Source organism: Dromaius novaehollandiae, chromosome W (genome assembly GCF_036370855.1).
Source record: "Dromaius novaehollandiae isolate bDroNov1 chromosome W, bDroNov1.hap1, whole genome shotgun sequence".
Lineage (NCBI taxonomy): Eukaryota > Metazoa > Chordata > Aves > Casuariiformes > Dromaiidae > Dromaius > Dromaius novaehollandiae.
In genome coordinates this window covers 41,778,763-41,798,778 of record NC_088130.1, presented here as the reverse complement: position 1 = coordinate 41,798,778, position 20,016 = coordinate 41,778,763, and the positions used below count along the sequence as shown (strand labels likewise).

Below are 20,016 nucleotides of genomic sequence, written 5' to 3'. Positions count from 1 at the left end.
GTTTATAAAGGATAGTACTTACTCATTTGTAACTTTCATATAGATCAAAAAACATCTGAAATTCCTGAGTGAGAATGAAAATTATTTCCATCTCATATCAATATCGTATCCCACACAGTCAGGAAATGTGATTAGCTCTTTTTTCCACCTAGAAGAATGCTAGTGAACCATTATCATACACAGTAAAGAAGCATTCTGGCAGTGCACAGGGAATTCTACTGTAGATGAAGGAAAGTAAAAATAATTTAAAATATTTAATGGCAGAGATAAAAAAAAAGAAATTTTGTTAGGTGTTTTTGTCTGAAAATGTAGTAGACAAACATTTACCAGAATCTATTTGGGGAAAGATCTGAGCTTTCAAATACCAGATCTGAATTTAGATTAAGGATTTGCTTGTTTGTTTATGTATGCAACTAATGAGTACATAGACCTGTCATAGTTAAATTTGAGTCCTGTCCTCTGTTAATTTCAAGAGAAGTAATTGATTAGACTAATGTCAGCCTGGTATTTGATGGGTTTTAATGTGTGCTAGCACTGCTGGCAGTGTCTCCAGATACATTATCATCATAATGAATAGAAATTGCTTAAAAATAGGCATTCTGAGTTGTTTTCTTCTGGACTAACAGTTTTAAAGGAAAAAAGATGGAGATAAAATTTTCAAAATATAGCATGAGTTGAGAGCCTTGGTCTCAGTACAGCTCACTAGACATAGATCTTACAGGCAGATGTGGCTGGGACATTTTTAACTGCACAAAATTTCAGTGAATTATGTTGTTCCATTGACACTTAATGTGTTAGGATGATTTGCTGGGTAAGAAAGACCCTTTAGAAACTGGCTTGGAATATGGGACACCCAGGAATAAGTCCATTCTTGGCTTGAGTAAGAATGACTTTTTAATGAGAAAGTCATCTGCAGTCTAAGCAGACTAAAGATTAAAGTTTGGGTCTGGCACCAAATGTCAGACCTTTTGTGCTGAGGCAGACTCCAAGCAGCCACTACTGTGGCATTAAGGAAAGCTTGCAAGTGGCCTAATGAAGCAGAGATAAATGTCACTAGCTGCATATGGCTGAGAAAACAAGGAATGAAAGGGTTAGTGAGACTGCCAGGGAAAAATAGTAGGAAACTTTTCTTTCTTGATCCCTCTTTGAGGCAGGGGAGATCTCCCAGCTTTTGAAAACAGGGTTATTCTGCAGAGATTTGGGGCCAACAATTAACAGAAGCCTATAAAAACCATGAGAAAACCGTAAGATCTGTTAGTATTTCAAGACTAAGAAAGCTTAAGCCTCCAGCCTTAAAAAGGGTGGGAAGCAAGAGATGCTGAAGGGACAAGCAGCAGCTTTAAAGAAAAAAAAGAATAAGCAGGGGCCCAAGAGCCTATGCAGGTGCTACAGATACTGAGAGGGTATTGGTACCCCTGTTTATAAATACGAATCAAGTGTGTTAAGACTTAATGCTTACACTCAGTCTTTAGGTTGGAGAGTGAGAGAGAAGAAAATAATGCAAGAGGCATGCCACCAGTCTTCTGCCAGACAAAATTTGGGGTGAAAATTTGGATAGCATATAAGAGCTTCTAAATCAGCTGAGACCACTGGTCTCTTGAAAACAAAGTCATGTATTTTCCTGAGCCCATTACCAGCTGAAACCTTGTTGTAAAAAATTATTGACTAGCCTGCCCAGAAGCATTTTTTTTTCTTCTTATCTCTGGCTACAACCTGAAGGAGGACATAGGAGCTATGCTAACAAAAAGGCAAATAAGAAGCATCTTATCTGAAAGATGTTCTCCTAACTATGTTTTAAACTATTTTTTTAAACCAGAAGAGACCATCTGGTTATCTTGTTTGACCTATCTAGCACCAGTCATTTTTTTGCTATAAGATACTGCAAAGCCAGCAAGTTATTTTATTGTTAAATTCAGTTTAAATTTGTATGAGAATTTCGGAAACTCCTTTTTATTGTTATAAAGAAATAATGTAATACATATGTATAATCGTAGATGAATAAAATTAGAAAGTGTTATAAAGACAAGTCTTGTAATGTTATGTATGTGGTACTTGTTGTGGGCCTTAGAAGCCTGATCCACTGGCAGTCTGCTGACTTCCAAGAGCAAGGTCTCTTGTGCTGTGTTATCTCTATTCACATGAACGTACAAATCAGCAGAAAATGGGATTCAAATGGCTTCAAGCTGTCCTTGTATGCCACCAACACTGAGCTGCTTTGAAGCTTGTAGAACAGTGTAAACACCTAAATTGTAATCCTCTGCTGTCCACAGCACAGCCTGTGCGCAAAAGCAATGTATGCTGTGACCATACCCCAGAAGTGCCTTTTCAGCTCCCAATACCTAGACCGAAACATTTATACAAGAGTTTGCAAGGGGCTCCTTAGACACCAACTTCATAGCTTTATTTCACAATAAGTGCATCACTTGAGCTTGTTTTTACAAATGTGTTTTTAGAGAGTATTTGTCTTTTTGCTCAATATAAAGGTTAAGATATTAGAGTCTCTCACTCACTTTGTCTGTAAACTATTCTAATTCTTGCAGTATGCCTATTTGTTTTCCAAGCTTAACACTCATTCAGGAAGTGCTAGAGGTATATAATTTTATTCAGCTTCAAAAAAACTCCAAAGGAAGTTTCACTTCCAACTCAAAATACTTAGTCATGTGGAAAAAAGAATGCCGAGCTGAACACCGTGAGTGTGCTGGTAAAGGTCCATTGACTTTCTGGATGTGCAAATCAAAGGTATAAAACTGGAGAATCATGTCCACTGTAATTCCTGTATCACCATTTGTTTTTATTTTAGAAAAGTTCTTTTACCAATCAGTTCACACTCTCTGAAAGCTATGTTTTAGGCTTACAGTGACGTGGAAAAGTGTGGAAGTCCATCCCTTTATGCTGTGTTTTTATTTTAATGATTTTTAATCTTCATTTTCACAGTGCATTGATAATATTAGGTGCAATGGTTTAATGACCATAGTGTTTGAAGAAAACTCTAAAGTCACTGTGCCACATATGATCAAGTAAGTGCAGCATTTTTTTCCCAGGAAACAAAGTAGCTTGTTTTGGCTTTAACAAAAGTTTAAGAAAGAAAAATGTGTAATTGGAAATTGCAACCTTTTAATATGTATTTTTAAGTTCTGTTGAATAGAATTAATTCTATTTCCCAATGGATAGTTTTGTTAATCTCTTTTTGGAATTGGTAGGGATGACTCAGAATTGTAAACTCTCAATCCGCAGTACTGGACTGTATGGGATCATAGCTTTGATTTTCAATTTTTTGTGGTGTTGCATTCAGTTGTGCTTCAGATGACTAGTTTTATCTCTGTTGACGCAGAAGTTCATACAGTGAATATTTATTCTTTGTGATACCACTCATAATTTTATTAGATTTCTAAATGTCTACAAAATATAAGAGAGCACAAAAAAGTATCGTTATTTGAAGTACTTTATTGTATCAGCCAAAATTTTTCTTTTCCTTGTTTCTCTCATTTCTGAGATTACATAATTTTAGCTGATCACATGAAGGTAACATCATTATTCAAAAACCTACTTCCACCACGCTTGGACTCTCTTTTCATTATTTATTTTCCTAGAAATGTCATTTTTGTTTGTAGGCAGCAGTTTGCGGTACTTGATTCCAAATTTCTAACACAGGAGCACCTCTGGGATCCTCTACAGTTCTGCATTTACTTGAGTTTTATCCAGTATATATCCAGTTATCCAGTATAAATGTTAAGGAATAGAAGACTTCCTTTCTTACTGTTATCTGTCGGTAGGCCATTTCTCCCTCTTGGATGTACTCTGTACCTGAAGATTTCTCAGATGTCTTTTTTACGATTATTGTATCTCCTTTCTCTCATTTAGAAATGGAATAGAGATAAAGACCTTTTTGCCTAAAACATATCTGTGCATACGGTGTTAGGGTACATACCTTTGATCCCTAGAAAGAAGGCATTTTGTTGTCTTCAGTTTTATTCCAGAAACTTTTTAGTCTGTAAATACATCCATCACCTGCTGAACATGAACAGAATGTTCATTAGTTTTCAAAATGCGAAGTACAGCAAGGTTCTAATGCCAATGTCAAGAAATCCTAATCCTCAAAAAAAAAAAGTGTTCTGTTCAGTGTTCTGTTTCAGAGATTTTACACATCTGTTTGATTTTAGCATGTATTGGCTTTTAAAATATGTTAGTAAGTCAAATGTCTTTTGATGAATATATTTGGATAAGCCAAACAAATTTGTTGCCGCTTTTCTCAGGACCCAACTTAAGAACTGTTTTCAATTTAATGAAGTGTAGAACTAGGTGGAATGTCTTGATGCTGTATCTTAAGAAAATCTGATCTTTCCTCCTGAAAAGCTCAGGCAGTATTAAAAGATGCTTTACTTAGTTTCCCTTCCATTTTTCTACAAAGGGAGCTTTTAACTAGATAAAGTTAAGCAAAACTGAATTTGGGGAAAAAAAATCTTGAGAGGTTTTTAAGTAATTCTTGGAGCCTGAATGCAGGTATTACCTTGCCAGTGAGCCTTAAGCTTAGCTAAGAGGCTACTTCTGCTGTCTCTTGCTGGGGTCTGTTCATTACATAAAGCGAGATCCCAGCAGAAGAAATTGTGAACAGTCCATGACTACTCTATAGAGAGTTTCTCTAACTATAGGTCTACAGGCCACATCATCCTGAAAGAGACAAAAGGGAATGAACACTTCTGCCTCCTTTTTCTCACTGAAGAAATTTAGGCTTCATTAATGTTTTTTTAGATTTTTGAATTGATTTTTAGATTTGGAAATTTGTTTGTCTTTTTGAATTATTTTGTACATTTGGATCAAATCTGGTCAATCAACATATTGAAAAAAAATGCATTTTTCAGCAAATGGATTATTTGCCAATGATAAAATTAAAATGACCCTATTTATGACATAAATTATAATTGAATGGAAGTAGGTTTCTTTACAAATTAAAAGTTTTCTTGTATTGATAGAATACAGAAATGCAGTATGTGTTTCCTGCTTCTGTGATGACAGAAACAGCTGAAATGATAAAACTATTGGACTGTAATTATTCTTCTTCTTTAATGAAATGTTCTGAATTTAATTTTTGTGTAGATCTGATGCTCGTCTTCATAGAGATGACATTGATATCTGCTTTAGCAAAACATTAAATTCCTGCAAAGTACCCCAAATTCGTTATGCAAGTGTGGAACGCCTTTTGGAGAGGTTAACAGATTTGCGATTTCTAAGTATTGATTTTCTGAATACCTTCCTACATACTTACCGCATATTTACTACTGCAGCAGTTGTACTGGAAAAACTTTCAGACATATACAGGAGGCCTTTCACTTCCATTCCAGTTAGGTAAGCTCTTTTCTTTCTTCTGTCCTAAATTTCTAACAGAATTATCTGAACTTTGTTTGCTTGTTTGCTTTTCTTGGTTTTTTTTAATTGGTAGTGTTTTTATTATATAAATGATCTAAGAATCCTCTTTTTTTTTTTTTTTAAATAGGATGCGAGATTTTAGATAAGTCTGTCTCGGCTTTCTGCCCTGGCTTTGAGGGCTAAGTGACATACAGATCTTGCATGCACAAAATGTTTGTAAATGTTTTCACTTAAATCTGTTTGGCATTATTATCATGTTGCTTTTTTGTTTCTTGCTCTCAGGTCTTTGGAATTATTTTTTGCTACCAGTCAAAACAATAGAGGAGAGTACCTAGCTGAAGGGAAGTCACCACATCTTTGTCGCAAATTTTCTTCTCCTCCTCCATTGTCCCTCTCCAGAACTTCCTCACCTGTCAGAACACGAAAATTGTCGTTGACCTCACCACTGAATTCAAGAATAGGTGCCCTTGATCTTTCTGCTTCCTCCGTTGCAAGCAGTCCTACCTCAGCCTATAGCCCAGCCACCTCCCCTCCGCCAACAAGTAGCAAAGTACCACTGGACCTTAGCAAAGGGCCCTCCTCCCCTGAGCAAAGCCCTGGCTCCATAGAGGACAGCTTAGAGAATCCTCGCATTGACCTCTGTAACAAGCTGAGGAGAAGCATTCGAAGAGGTATTATATAACTGCAGAATATTGACTGATACTTTTGGCAAATACAGTAGTCACCAATGTAAGCCTGACTTTTATCAGATTACTGCTAAGTAGTTGTTTCTCTTGTCTTTCTTTTTTTTCCTGATCGCAATAAGCTGTGTTGGGAAATCAAATACTCTGTCCTCTCTTTCTGTTGTAGTAGAGGCTGTGATGCATTGTATGTTTCCACTGCTTTGCTGCTGCCACATGTGTATTTTAGTAGAAATAGCAGTATGGCACAATGGCGTTGTCTTTCCACTGCAGCAGAGTGATAAGGAGAAAGGCAGATGGAAATACTCTGTTTTCCAAGACACAAAAATCATCAGTGGGATGCGCCTTACATAAAGTAAAATATTCAGTTAAAAAGAAATGGGAATGTAAAGCTTTAATGCATTTATATAGCAAAGCTATTTTTCCAGAAAGATTTTGTCACTAACCCAAACAAATAATTTATGTGATGTTTTTGGTACATTGATGGCATTCATGTCACTTGACTGTATCATTCCAAAAGTTAGGTGAACTGCTCTTGTGTTTTCATCTATGGACTGTGTAAAGCACCTTACAATAGATGTCTACTTTTAGAGGGCCAAAGTTAGATGAGATAAACCTTGCTGCAGGCATCTAGAAGCATTGTACATGTAGATGCCAAAGCAAGAGAGTAGCTGTAATCTGGAAGGATACATAAGCATGTACTTGATTCTTATTGCTCTTTGGGGATGTTGAGATCAAGCCCAAGTCATCTTCTGAGTTGGAAGAGAAGTGAATTCTAATTTTTTTTGTTATATTAAACGGAAGATGAAGGAATGCAAAAACGCTGCTTTGTTTCACAAATACTCGTTTAGAAATGGTCCTGACTTACAACCTGACATATTTGAACTGTAAATCTGAGCAGAATGTAGCTCAATTTTACTTACAAACACTGCAACAACAAAAATTGGTAGAACCAAAAGAGAAGAAAAAATATTACTAAATATAAAATAACAAAAATATGATTGAAGCTTTACATCGTCTCTCTACTGATGATCTGAAAGCAATTCCCTAGTAGGACGTTTGGTGTTGTCTCATGCAAAAAGATTGTCTTTACAAGATGTAGTATAATATTTAACAAGAAATCTTTTAAACTGACAAGTTAGCCAGCTTTGCATTACAGGAATATATGCTTGTCCATGTTTTATTCTTTAACAAAATGCTAGTTGATGGTTATATTAGACCATAATTCTCTGTTGAGATTTTGTATGCTGGATGTTTTAAAATGAATTGCATAACTATACATTCAAAATAAGTAACTATAGTATTTACTATGTCAAGTTGGGCAAATTTTTCTTTTACTCCAGTGTAACCCAATTGAAATCAATGTGGTTGCACAGCATGTCCCAGAATATAGATCTTGCCTTAAAATGAGCTATAGACAGGTAACTGCAATCTTAGATGTAACATTTTTTTGTTATACTTGTAAATTAAGCTGGTAAAGAATAGGTTATTCTGGCCAAGTGACAGTACTGGGCATTGTTGCAGAAGAGTTCAGATTTTGCATTCTAGTCTGTTAGAGCTTGAGGTGTCATCTAGGCAGCATGAGGAACATTTGGAAATGGCAAGAACCTCGTATAAATGTTAAATTGCTGCATGTGCAAAAGGGTCTCCAGACCCTTTTGGGAATTGTCCTGCTGAAGGGTTTGCACTCACAGAGCATGGAGGGATTTGCAGCTAGCTAGCTCTGTTCTCCAGGGGAAACTCATTTTGTCAGAGGGCTGTATATATGGCATGGTTGAGGAAGAGGAGTAAATTAAGGAAAGATCTCACAAGGAGAATGGAAGTGGGTATTAGGAGAAATACCAAATGCTAATTTATACTTTTTCCATCCTACATAGCGTGGATTCTTGTTTCTGAAGTTTTCTGGGTAAGGAAACCAGTCCTACCAGGAACCACAACCTGGTTTAATATTGCTGGTCTGCTCTTGCCAGATTTCCAAGGGAAAAAAAAAAAGATGACTTATTCTAAATCCAGTATGACCGTATGAAGTCAGTTTCCAAGGAGCTGTTGTTGTGACTGTTGTCGTTCTTCTTGAATATGGGCCATTTATGTTCTGGAAAGGAATTTCTTCCTCCTACCTCTATTTTCAGTGTTCTTTCCCTCATACTTCTGCGTGTTCTTGTAGACAATTTCTTTTTAAAACGTGTGTGTATACATATATGTGTATATACATATATATATTTCTTACACTACAAGCACTGTTATCATATCATTCAATGTAGAATATTTTATCAGCTTTTTGAAAAGGTTTGTTTTTCCTCGTTTGGGAAGTAGCGTTTCTGCTAATTTGTAGTTATGACCATTCCTTTATTATTCTTCTGATAGAAGTGCTCCTCCATGGAGTAATCCGCTCTCCAGTGTTGCTTGGCAGTTTTATTGGAAGGTTTTGTAACTATACATAGTCATTCAACAAAGATTCTTTTCTCCAAGTTCTCATATGAAACCGCAGGTATCCATACTCCATATGCATTCCAGTACATATTCTGTTGACTTAAGGTGAAGTCATAACCAAGCTATTTTTAGAACTGACAGCTTGCTGGTTTTCATCAAGTATTTTATTTATGAGCTTTTGTGTGGTTACATCATTGGTACAAACCTTTCCCAGTCCTTTACCTATTATCCAGACAATAATTATTGCTGAGTCTTCTTAATGCAAAAGACATGGAGATTTCCAAAAGCAGTACCATTTACAAAAAAACTGTAAGAAACAGATTAGTTGTAAACAATTTTAGATGTTAAATGGTATGCAAGGGTACTAGGTTTGGTATAGAAACACTGGGATAAAGCGCTGTTAATTAATGACCATTTTTTGAACAATACCTTTGAATGAAGCCCTTTTCGTCGTGTGTACTCCTCTTATTACTGCAGTACAGTACAGCTTCATTTGAAGCTGATCACTTGCAGATTGCTGTTCACAAACTTAGAGCCTTGATCACCCTGAATTACTCTGTGTTCTCTGCCGCGCCGCTTCATGTCCATATCTAAGATGAGCTAATCTGGCTACACTCTGTGCTTTAAAAAAGAGCCTTTTGGTGAAAAGACTGGAAAGATATAGCTTTACATCTTTAAGACACATATCTGTGTTAAGATCACATTCCTATGATCTCATTATTTGAATATGATTTGAAATAATATTTATACTTTTTAATGAATTATAAATTATGAATAATCACTCCAGTATTAACATTCGTACTCTTTTAAAGCAGCAGTTTTAGAATCTGTGTCAGTGGACAGGACAATTCCTGAAAGCACCTCAGCAGTGGATACCCCGGAGCTTTCCCCATGTAGATCCCCTTCAACACCACGTCATCTCCGCTACCGTCAACCAGGAGGTAAGACACTGATGTTTCTCACCTTTATCAGTCACTTTAAAGACATTAAATATTGTAGATGTAATCTTTTCAGGGTATTAAAAGAGAATAATTTCTGAATAAAGTGTTTTACGTGTATTTTGCTTATTTTTTGGATATAAAAAAGCCATCAGAGTGTGAATAATGTTACTCCAGTTAATTAGTATACTAATAATGAGACTTGGAAGCAGTTGGGGAGTTCAGATGTGCTGAAATGTTCTTTAATAGCTGGAACAGGGTGTACCCTAGTTCAAGACGAATACTGAATCAGCTCTATTCTCACAAAATTCTCAAGGCCTTGACAGATTTTATCGGCTATCAATGGGACATATTTTGGGCACCATATGTAATCATGAAATACACAACACTTGTTATTGTCAATAGGGAGTGACTGTGTCTGTTTGTGTGGCACTGAACATTTACAGATGGTGTCATATTATTCGTTCCAGAATTTGAATAAATTGCTCAATTCGAGAGGAAAAGTGAGAGCTGGATCTCCATGAATAGCTGTCACATAGCTCTTTGAAATCACTAACAGAGCTGTGAGCTATGTCCATGAATGTTTAAAATATCCATATCATGCAAGCCAAATTTCAAGCCAGTTATTTCAGGCCTGGGATTAAAACAGCATAAACAGAGCAGAATCTTCTCAATCCTTAATAAATTACTGAAACACTTCAATTTTAAAACACTAGTAGTCTTTTGTTGTTGGACATGTTTACAGTGAGATGGCAAGATTTGGGGTTTGGAAGCTGGGGGGAACAATGCCAGATCATCTGAGACAAGTCAGAAGCAACGTTCACAGGACTCCCTTTAGGGAAAGTTTGGTAGATATTGCAAAGCTGTGCTCATCTTAAGCAGTAACCTGGGAAAATTTGTTAGTGAAAGTCATCACTAAAGTTTGCATAGATTAATATTCTGCACCAGTTTTTTTAGTAGTTTGTCACTATTTTCTTAGTCTGTTTGATTAATGCTTATTCCTCATCTTGGCAGTATCTTAAGAATTTTGTTCCACAGCAGACTTAATTATACCAACCTAGAAAAAACCCTCAAATCATAAATATCATCATGATATTTTTCTTTCCCCGAATATGGAATTCTATGACAAAGAAAATACAAAATGTTCACTAAATAGGAATATTAGTAAAAATTTCAAGTATCATTGTTGTTTAGCCTGAAAAAACTAAAACCATGTCTAAGTTGTTAACCTTTCTCTCTCTGTTCACTTCACAGTACAAACTGCTGACAACAGCCACTGTTCTGTTTCTCCTGCCTCTGCTTTTGCAATTGCTACAGCTGCAGCAGGGCATGGGAGTCCACCAGGTGAGAGAAATTTTCTGTACAAAAGAGAGGTAACAATAAGATATCTAGGTCTCAACAAGCAAATATTTCCTAAGAGTTGATTTACCTGAGTCCTAAGTAGCCACTGATTTGTTTTTTTTAATTTAATGGTGTTTTGTCTCTGGAATCTTCCCTTTTGTGGGCATTGCAGTACAGCCTCCATACTTAACTGGAGTGTTGGCTTCCAATTATGAGGTCAGTACAAAAATATTTTAAATATTCATTTAATTTAAAGATGGTTCCTAAAATTGTTTGAATTTATGATAACCCGTATTAAAGTAAAAAATAATATATTAGATCATTTAAATTAATAAAAAATAATATTTGTTGCTGTATGTTTCCTATTGGAGGAATTCAAGCACTGGTTGTGTCTAACAAAAGCAATGTAAAATTCTGGAATTTTGAGTATGTTATTGTGTTCATTTGAATATGTCATTGAGTTGCATTCAAAAGCAACTTTAAATAAACTACAAATAAAGAAAAAAGTAAGGAATTCCCTTCACCAAATTCTCACTTAATTAAAAAAAATAGTTTTAACCTCTACTATGGATGAAATCCTTGTATATCATAACCTGCTGCTTAGTAAAAAGCATTTTCAGATTTAATGGAAAACGTGTATTTACTGCAAGTCAACAAGCCTCCATGAAACTGACCAATAAAAATAACTATAAAGAGTAAACAGCTTAGAACGGGGTGCTTTGGTACATCCACAGCAGAAAATGCAGCAGGGTGTTAGACTGGAAATTTTGGCTGATGAAGCAGTTTATGTAGCCAGAGAGTAAAAACAACTTTTAGGCTTCTAATATACCACCCTGTTCTGGGGATTTGCCAGCTGCTTTCATCATGTCTACATAAAAGAAGGAAAGGATTTTTCCTCCTGTCTTAAATCAGAATTATATTTATCATTCCTCTTTTTAATTTCATAATCTATCAGTTGAATTCTTGTATTCTCTTGTTAATATTTCTAGTCAAGCCTATTACTGAGAGGTTAATATTTTATATATGTATTCTGGTAAACGTCTACATCATATCTTTCTTGTTGGTATTCACTTACATTGTAAGATTTTATTTTGAAAGTGCTGAGCCATTTTTTGTCTGAAGGATATGTATATAAGAACAGCTATACCTAAGTTATTATGAGCGTGTACTGTATTTTCCTTGGAAAGTAGCTATGTGGTGTAGTGACTGGAGGGATTTAGTGCAGTTTAAAATACTTTATTTGAGTTTTGAATTCTCTTGCTGCCTTGCTATGTATCCTTTGACATACTGCTCATATCTTTCATGAACTAAGCCCTGTCCTAGATCATGCCACCAATACAAAACTACTCCTTTAAAGTCTGCCTAGTCACTTTCACTTTGCATTGACATACACAAAAATACAGTTTATTTTTGTTATGCCAAAGTGTAATCCAACTGTAAATTAATACCTGCCTCTTTTTGAGAAGTGCTGAAATGTCAAGAAAGTGCTTTGAAGACCCTAACCTCAAAAGCTGTAGTGGAATCCTGTTTAAGTCAGTGATATCGTTGCCACTGATTTCTGTGGATTTTATATCCACCATATCTAAATTTGCAGTCATTTGCTTGATGAGTGAGTAGGTGTCATGCATGGATCAATGCTGTGTTACTTTTGTGTATTCCTGTGATTTTTAGAAGATCACAAGAAAGCCATGCTCAGTTTCATGAACGTTGTGAACCTGAACCAAACAGCTACTTAGTAAATCTTTTAGAATGATGAATATTGTCTCTGTTTTGGAACCAGGCACTGCTAAGGAAGCAATTAAAGGACCAATTAAAGTTTGTTGCTTTTGTTTTGTTAAAAGCACAGCTTTTTAATATTAATGTAAGACTAAGAGAAAATAAGAGCTACAAGTATGTAATCAAATGAAAGAATCTCAAAGCACAGGGATGCTGAAAAAGGAAGACATAATATCTTGAATGTTCTTTTTAAGTACTTTCTGTGTTTCTGTTTAAACAAGTTCTGCAAAAATGGCCATTCTCCTGACTGATATAAAAAAGAACAAGAAGTTTTGGCAGAAAAGCTGACAAGAAAAGAGTGTAGTAGGGGATCTCAGGAGAATGAGTTGAAACAGAGCTTTCTCTCTGGAATCAATATGAGAATTCTAGGCTGCAAACCACAGTTTGAACAGCTGAATCACCTGTTTTGCAATTTGAACATTCTGATAGCAATTAATCATCGATGTGTAGGGTTTGGAAGGTTAATGTTCAATTTTTTTTGTACAGATTAGAGATGGTGTTAAAGTTGCAGAGTCATGTAGTTTAAATTTGGGCAATTCAATTAATTTTATTTCTTCCCTTATATGTAGTATCATAATTATGTGGATTTTTTAAGGGCATCCTTTTTTTTCCCCACCAGTGTTCTCCTGTCTCATTCACTGTATAGGATGGACAAGATCTTTCTGTGAGTCAGATCCTGGTAGTGAATGAGATTTAAAGGTTTGTTGGATTTTTTTTTCTTTTTTTGTTTGGTCCCTGGTCCCTCATTGCTGCAGATATTGAGAAGTAATAGAGCAGTATGGGAAAAATAGGATAACCATGGAAGTGATAGTACTCACCCTATGAACTAACTCCCCAGACACACAATCACCAAAAATCCCTGTTATGCAACCTAAAAATGCAGAAACTCTTGTTTATCTCAAGGAACTGTAAGATAAAAAAGGTATCACTGGAACACCCTGGAAACTTCTAGCCTCCATTAAGGTGAGCTAAGTTGAATTACTTTTCACCTTGTGGGCTTGTGTTCATATTGTTCTGATAGCAGAAGAATTTGTTGCTCTGGTCAGTGGTCCAAATTCATTTTTAGATCTTACAGAATATTTGCTTAAGCATTACATAAGTACACGCAGAAGCTAGCTTTGGAAATAATTTTAAACAGTAGGACATGCCTGTAAGTTAGAATCCCAAGTATTTTATAAGTAGTTCTAGCTTGGATACTCTTACTATTCATAATCCAGGGAATCTTCTACACACTCACTCCTCTGAATCAGTCTACCTTCATATTTTTGTGTGGTGCAGGGGCTGTTTCTAGTTGTAATAAACTTCAGTGAAATGTCTTGTGGTAGTCCCATATTTTTTAAAAAAAATGCTACATGGAAAAAGGAAACAGAGGTTAAAAGAGGAAAAGAAGGGTAGAGGAAACAGAGTAGTCTCACCAGTATAGTTCCACAGGAGTCTGTGCCAGAGCCTGTACCATTTAAGATATTCCTATATGAATTTAAAAAAAAAAAAGATAAAATTCATTATTGTTAAATACAAAGCGAGGCACATGAGGAAAAACAGCCCGAGCTTTACATGTGAGTGGATGGGCTCTGTGCTGAGCGTTACTACTGCTTGGGATCAAGATCTGAAGATTATAAAAGATAGTTCCATGAAACCATCTCAGTGATCAGCAGCAGCCGAAAAACAAAAGGAAACATTTAGAATGGTTAGGAAAGGAACAGGCAACAGAACAGAAAAGACAATTTTAGTAACACAGTATAAATCCAGAATTTGTGTGCATACTGAAAACTACATGCAGTTGTGATATACCCTGTTTGAGATTAAGGATGAGAACTAGAAAAAGGTCTAAGAAGGCAATCCAGGATGATAAAAAGTATCAAATAGCTTCCTTGCATTTGAAGTTTAGAAAAGAGACTACTTACAGGGTTGATGATAAAGATCTACAAAATCATGGATGTCGATAGGGAGAGCTGATAGGCTATAAGGCCTCTGATGCAAGAGGTAGGAGGCATCACATGAAGCTCATGTGAGCAATGTTCAAAACAAACATAAGTTTGTAGTTCTTTGTGCAATGGATAATAGGCCTGTGGGATCTCTGAGGGACATTATGGATGCAAGAGATTTACACATGTTGAAAAACTGCACAACTACATGGAAGTGAGAGCCATTGGCAGTCAGCAGACAGGCAAAGCAGAACAGGTTCAGGAGCTGTGAAAGCAGTTGGACGTTGTGGGAGAGTATTATTATTAGGAGGCAAGTATCGTCTATGCTTCTTCTGTTTTCACTGTTCCCTGAAGTCTGCTTCTGGCCGTTTTGTTTTGTTTTGTTTTGTTTTTCCCAAGGTAAGATCTCTTAGATCTTTTCAACTTTCCATCTTCTAGTTCTGACTGCTCAGGGGGTATCAAGGCAAGCAGGCTAATATACATATTGAAAAAACATATAGACATGCATTCCACCAGAACTAGTTGTCAAGAGTATTTAATCATCTACTCTGAAGAGTACTGGATATAACATTTTATAATTGCTGTCACCATGCAATAATAAGGTTATATGCTGGTGAGTATGTGAAGCTCAGAACAGCTCTTCCAGAGCATATGATTATCTTTAGATAGACACCCAAGGAAAAGCAGCCCATGTTGGTTCAGTCTGCTGGCTTGAAGCAAGTGCCTTGATGGGAAGCCAAAGGTAAAGGTTGTTTGAGTACTTCAGACTTCTTTAGGTATTGGTGCACTTCCTCCTTTAGATGGAATCTGAGTCTGCAGTGCAGGTGGCAGCATCCTCAGGCTGCTCCATCCACCCCTTGTGATCAATCTTGTGCTTCAGGGACCTCGCTAGTGTTGTCAGGATGCCCTCAGCTGTTGGGTGCCTTTGTTGTCTGGGTGCATGACGTGCACATGCAGGGTCAGCAGGGCCCTTAGAACAGCTCATGCTTGGGTCTCCCCACCATACTGTATGCTGCACTACTTTGAGCTGCTGAGAAGGAAGTGTTGGACACTACCACATTGATCTACAGCATGCAGAACCTCCTGTAGTGGATGGAACCTTAGTCTGAAACAGGATAGTTCAGGTTATTACGTTCTTCAGCAGTTCTTTATAACTTGTTTATTGGTTTTATTGCTGTTAATTTCGTCTTTTTCCAGGTAGCTGCTTTTATGATAGCAAGCTGTACTGGTCATCCTATTGTTTAGTCCATGTGTTTAGTTAAATATTGATCTCTGTATATCTTAAACGTGGTTTTGTCTGTACTTTTCCAGTAAATTAACATATTACTTGTTTATTTTCACAGCATAAGAGGTGTTCATGGCACCTTCAAGATAAATAGAAATATGAAGTGAAAGTAGAAGAAAGTTAAATAAGGCACTCCAGGTGCACAGCTTGGTGCCTGAATGAATAATATGCACAGTAGGGACAGAGTGAGCTGTTTCCTTTACATATCCTTTCTCTTTTGAGAGGTGAGAAGGAGATGGCTGCATGGTTCATAGGTTGCTGCAATTGTAGTGCTTTGTCTGTCACCATTAATAGGTTGCTGCCTGTCTTCATTCTTCTCCCAATTTATAAAATTAGGATAATAGTGCTAACATATTCTGTCATAGAAGTGTGCAGGTCAAAGACATCTTTTTTCTCCAGGCTTACAGCTTTCTTTCATTGCAATAAACCTCATTTTTCAACAGGGGAGGAGAACTCTCTTGGAAGTTATGCAAGCATCTTTCTCCAGAACAGTGAAAGGCATACAGTTTTCACAACTAGATATAAACTAGTATAAACTCAAATTGTTGATATAGGTAAATGTATTCTTGCCTTATTCTAAGCTGCCATCTTCCCTTTCTCATGACTCATCTGTCATTATGCCTGATAAATTTTGTTCAGCTGTGTGCTTCTCAGAGGGGCAAATAAGCCCTGAGCAATCATGAATATATGCCTACTCAGTGGCATCAGTTATCTGAAGTGTTTATTTTTTCCTGATCATACCTCTAGACTATTGGTTCTTGATTTCTGCTAGAAGCAGTGACAGATTCCATAAGCAGCACAGATGTTATCTAGCAGCTCTGATGTGCTGTCTGCATTATTTTTTTTTCATACAGGAAAATTCCTACTTTAGAGGTTAACAGCTACATCCTAATGAATGTCAGGCTACTCTCTTCTTTTAGCTTTGCAGTAAGAGTTAGGTACTCTTTAAGTGGAATTCCAGTGAGCAACAATGAGCCCTGTATCTCTTCAGGAGTGATTTCCTTCACTCCTTCTGCGAATCTGTTTCACGTAGTCAGTGTAAGAAAAAGGAGTGAGACTAGTAATGCCACTGAGAAACTTCCTTTTTGTTTAACTACTTACAAATCAATTGTAGTTTTGCAGTAAAAATCCTACAGATTTTACAGAGATTAAGCAACAGCTGTATAATCTATACAGCACCCATACAAACCATAGCACTATATAAAGCTAATTTATTTTATGGAAACTTACTTATTGCATTTATGACTTGTAGAATTTTTGAATTTCCCTGATTTATCTTTGTAGAATTCTTTTATTTATGTTATTGATTTTTCTTCTCCCTTACTTTTTGGTGTTATTTCTCTTTATTGTGCACAGAGTCAGATCACCATCTCAGGATCGGTAACAGTATCATGCACTGATTTTTTAAAGAAAAAACATATTTTGGTATTCATTTATTGAAGCTGCTAGCTCTGCATGCAAGTCCTCACATTTGTTAATACTCATAAACTATGAAAATGCTCTCTGTGACTAGAAGAGATTCAAACTTTACTTAAAAGTCTGTAAATAGTTGTACGGACAAAGGCAAAGTAGTCAAATAATGCAATATTACTTTTATAAATAATAAAATTAAAAACACTCCTATAAGCTTAGCAAATATAGAAACTTCTGCTCTGCTAAGAAAGTCTAACACAACTTTATAGAGAAACAGTTAATGTTGAAATGATTTTTTTTTTTTTTTCCAAACACTTTTACTGGATATGGGCTATAGGGAGATTGTTTTGACAAAACCTAAAATTGAGATCTAAATTGATCTCATATACTCTTTAGATGTTTTATACTCTTAACAGAAATATTAAGAAGATTTTGAGAAGCTTATTTCTTCCTCAGATTAAACCACAGAGACCAAAAATCTCCTAGCATGGAAAATAAATGTTAGACAAGATTTTATTTATTCCCAAACAAAATGATGTATACATTGTTCCTTCGTGAATGTGGTCGCTTTATTTTCAAGAACTCTCTGACATTGCAGTTAGAGTTGTGTACTTTGTTATTTCCAAAGTGCTGCGTGCTACCAAGCTGCCTTTCCCCTCCTACAGCATGCTGATCTGCACTGTAGAGAATGTACCATTTTTCACAAGAACAAGGTGACATGTTATGAGAGCGGGTGGGAGTGGGAAGGAAGCCTGTGGTTGGCAGGAAGGCCTGGCTTCTTTAGTATAAGCATTTGTTTTTTAAAGTGAGTATGAAAGGGAGAGAAGAGAGTGAGAAATGGAAAAAAAAGAGTGTTTGGGGGAGTATTTCTGACAAAATATGATTTGCATGTGGGAAAATGGGTCCTGTGCTCACAAAGAGACAGAATAAAGCCATTATATCATACATCTTGTCTTCTTCTAGTGATAAAATAACAGCTTGAAACTAAGAGTCTACACAAAGGAGGAATCACTCACATACTATCCCTTTTGATTAATTGCCTGCATATGTCTCTGGTGTTAAATTACCTTTGGCCTGAGCCATTTACCTGAGTGTTTTTCAGGAAAGGGAACTTCTAAAGCCTCTCCATTTTGTGGCTTGAACCATGTCTATCAAAGTACATTTCAAAAGATCTCTCAATCAGCCTGCAAATCCCTTTTTTATGCAGAGAATCTACAACCAGCTCCTTACCTTTTCACAACTGCATGCCGATGGTTTGGAGAAGCAGTCTTAATCAGAATTGCCGTTGGTTTTGGTTTAGCAAAACCGGTCAGCCTCTTGATCACTTTCCTTGTGTCATCCACTTTTCCATGGCTCTTACAATCTGTCTACGGAAGTGATCAGACAATCCTTTGCAGCTACAGCAGATGTTCACCCGAACAAGCACCAAACCTGCTGCATTAATTTGCTAAATCTGCTAAATTGCTAAATGCAAGCAGTTTCTTCCTTTAGAGCGCTTCCATGTGCCTGGGCATTCGTGCTGTTGCTACTTCATGCACTCACAAGGAGGAATAGTTTCCACTGTTCACAATGCACCCAATATAGTTTGCAAGTTCTGTATCTATGGTCCTGTAGTATTGTGGCTATCTATGAAGGGATCAAATTCTGTTCTTAATCATGGCCTTTAAATTTTTGTGTACAAGTTAATTATATGCTTTTCACTGCTAATCAATTATGCATCAGTGATGAAAAAGATACACAGAACAATGCGTATAATCATGTTACAGTATAAATACCTCATTACTCATTTTTCCTTAGCTACTTTTGTATTTATGATCACTACCTGGGATAAATCATTGTAGGCCATTTCTGTATTTTGCTTGATCACTTCTGATTAAAAGTTCCCTAACCCTAACTGAATGCAGCTGAGGACAAACTGTTTGGAAATGTAGATCTGAAAGTGTCAACTTTAAGAGCCAGGTATTCCACTGGAATGAATAAGGGAAGTCCTCATCTCCTCAGAGGTGCTGTAGGAGTTTGTTTGCAGTCACATATCCTACTTGTAACAGCCAAAACAAATAGAAATGGACATCTGTGACTTAAAGCTGTGGTTTCCAGAATGACATACCTCATGTGGTTTCCAGAATGACATACCTCATGAAAGCGGTAGAAGTATTAATATCCTTTGGGATATTAATACTGTTGGGCCAGATGAGTTCTGCGAGCTCTCCATTTGGCATACTTTGGCCCTGCTTGATTATTATCACAATTTTAGACAAATAAAAATTAGCTAAAAGAAACAATTCACTCTTCATAAAGACTCAGATACTGTTACGTAATGGATAATGTGTAAATCTTTTCGTTCTGATAGATCTAGCACAGATTAATTAAGACTCACTGCTTCTTTAAAATGTCTGTAATTATCATGAGAAAGTTTAACAAAAGTCTTTAGCGAGAGGTGCTCAGCTTATTTCAGGTTGTGATCAGTGATGCTATTCTGCAGTTACTCAAACTATCAGCCAGCACCCAGTGTCACAATTTTTTGGGGTTTTTTTGATTGCTCTGGCATAGCACAAATTGCATTAATAGGATAACACAGCTTGTGCCAAATGATACAAAGAGATCCTTTGCACGCGTGTGCATGTTTGTGTGTCTGTGTATATATCTATGATTGTGGCAAGAAGAGGCACTATAGCTTTACATACTTCTGCCAGGTTCAGTCAGCACTTAGACGGAATAACGTGAGTCTGAGATGTACTGTACAGAATAACGAAGGGATGCGCTGCCAGTGCATCCCATTGATTCCTGAAATGGAAAAACATGTAGAAACATATAGCATGCTTTAATTATATGTGGTATTTCCTCAGTTGTTATTATCTTGCACA

General features: G+C 36.4%; 1 protein-coding gene across 2 annotated transcripts in view; it reads left to right on the top strand.

Annotated features, from left to right (window-relative positions):
- Window positions 1-20,016, top strand: part of LOC135324155 (ras-specific guanine nucleotide-releasing factor 2) — a 129,776-nt gene that overhangs the window by 61,664 nt on the left and 48,096 nt on the right. The window contains exons 13-17 of one of the 2 annotated variants that reach the window (XM_064499754.1): window positions 2,935-3,017; window positions 5,095-5,343; window positions 5,647-6,035; window positions 9,290-9,415; window positions 10,667-10,756. In XM_064499754.1, coding sequence (XP_064355824.1) covers window positions 2,935-3,017; window positions 5,095-5,343; window positions 5,647-6,035; window positions 9,290-9,415; window positions 10,667-10,756 — 937 coding nt within the window. Of the gene's footprint in view, window positions 1-2,934; window positions 3,018-5,094; window positions 5,344-5,646; window positions 6,036-9,286; window positions 9,416-10,666; window positions 10,757-20,016 lie in introns of both variants that reach the window. The other variant, XM_064499753.1, reaches the window with a different exon arrangement.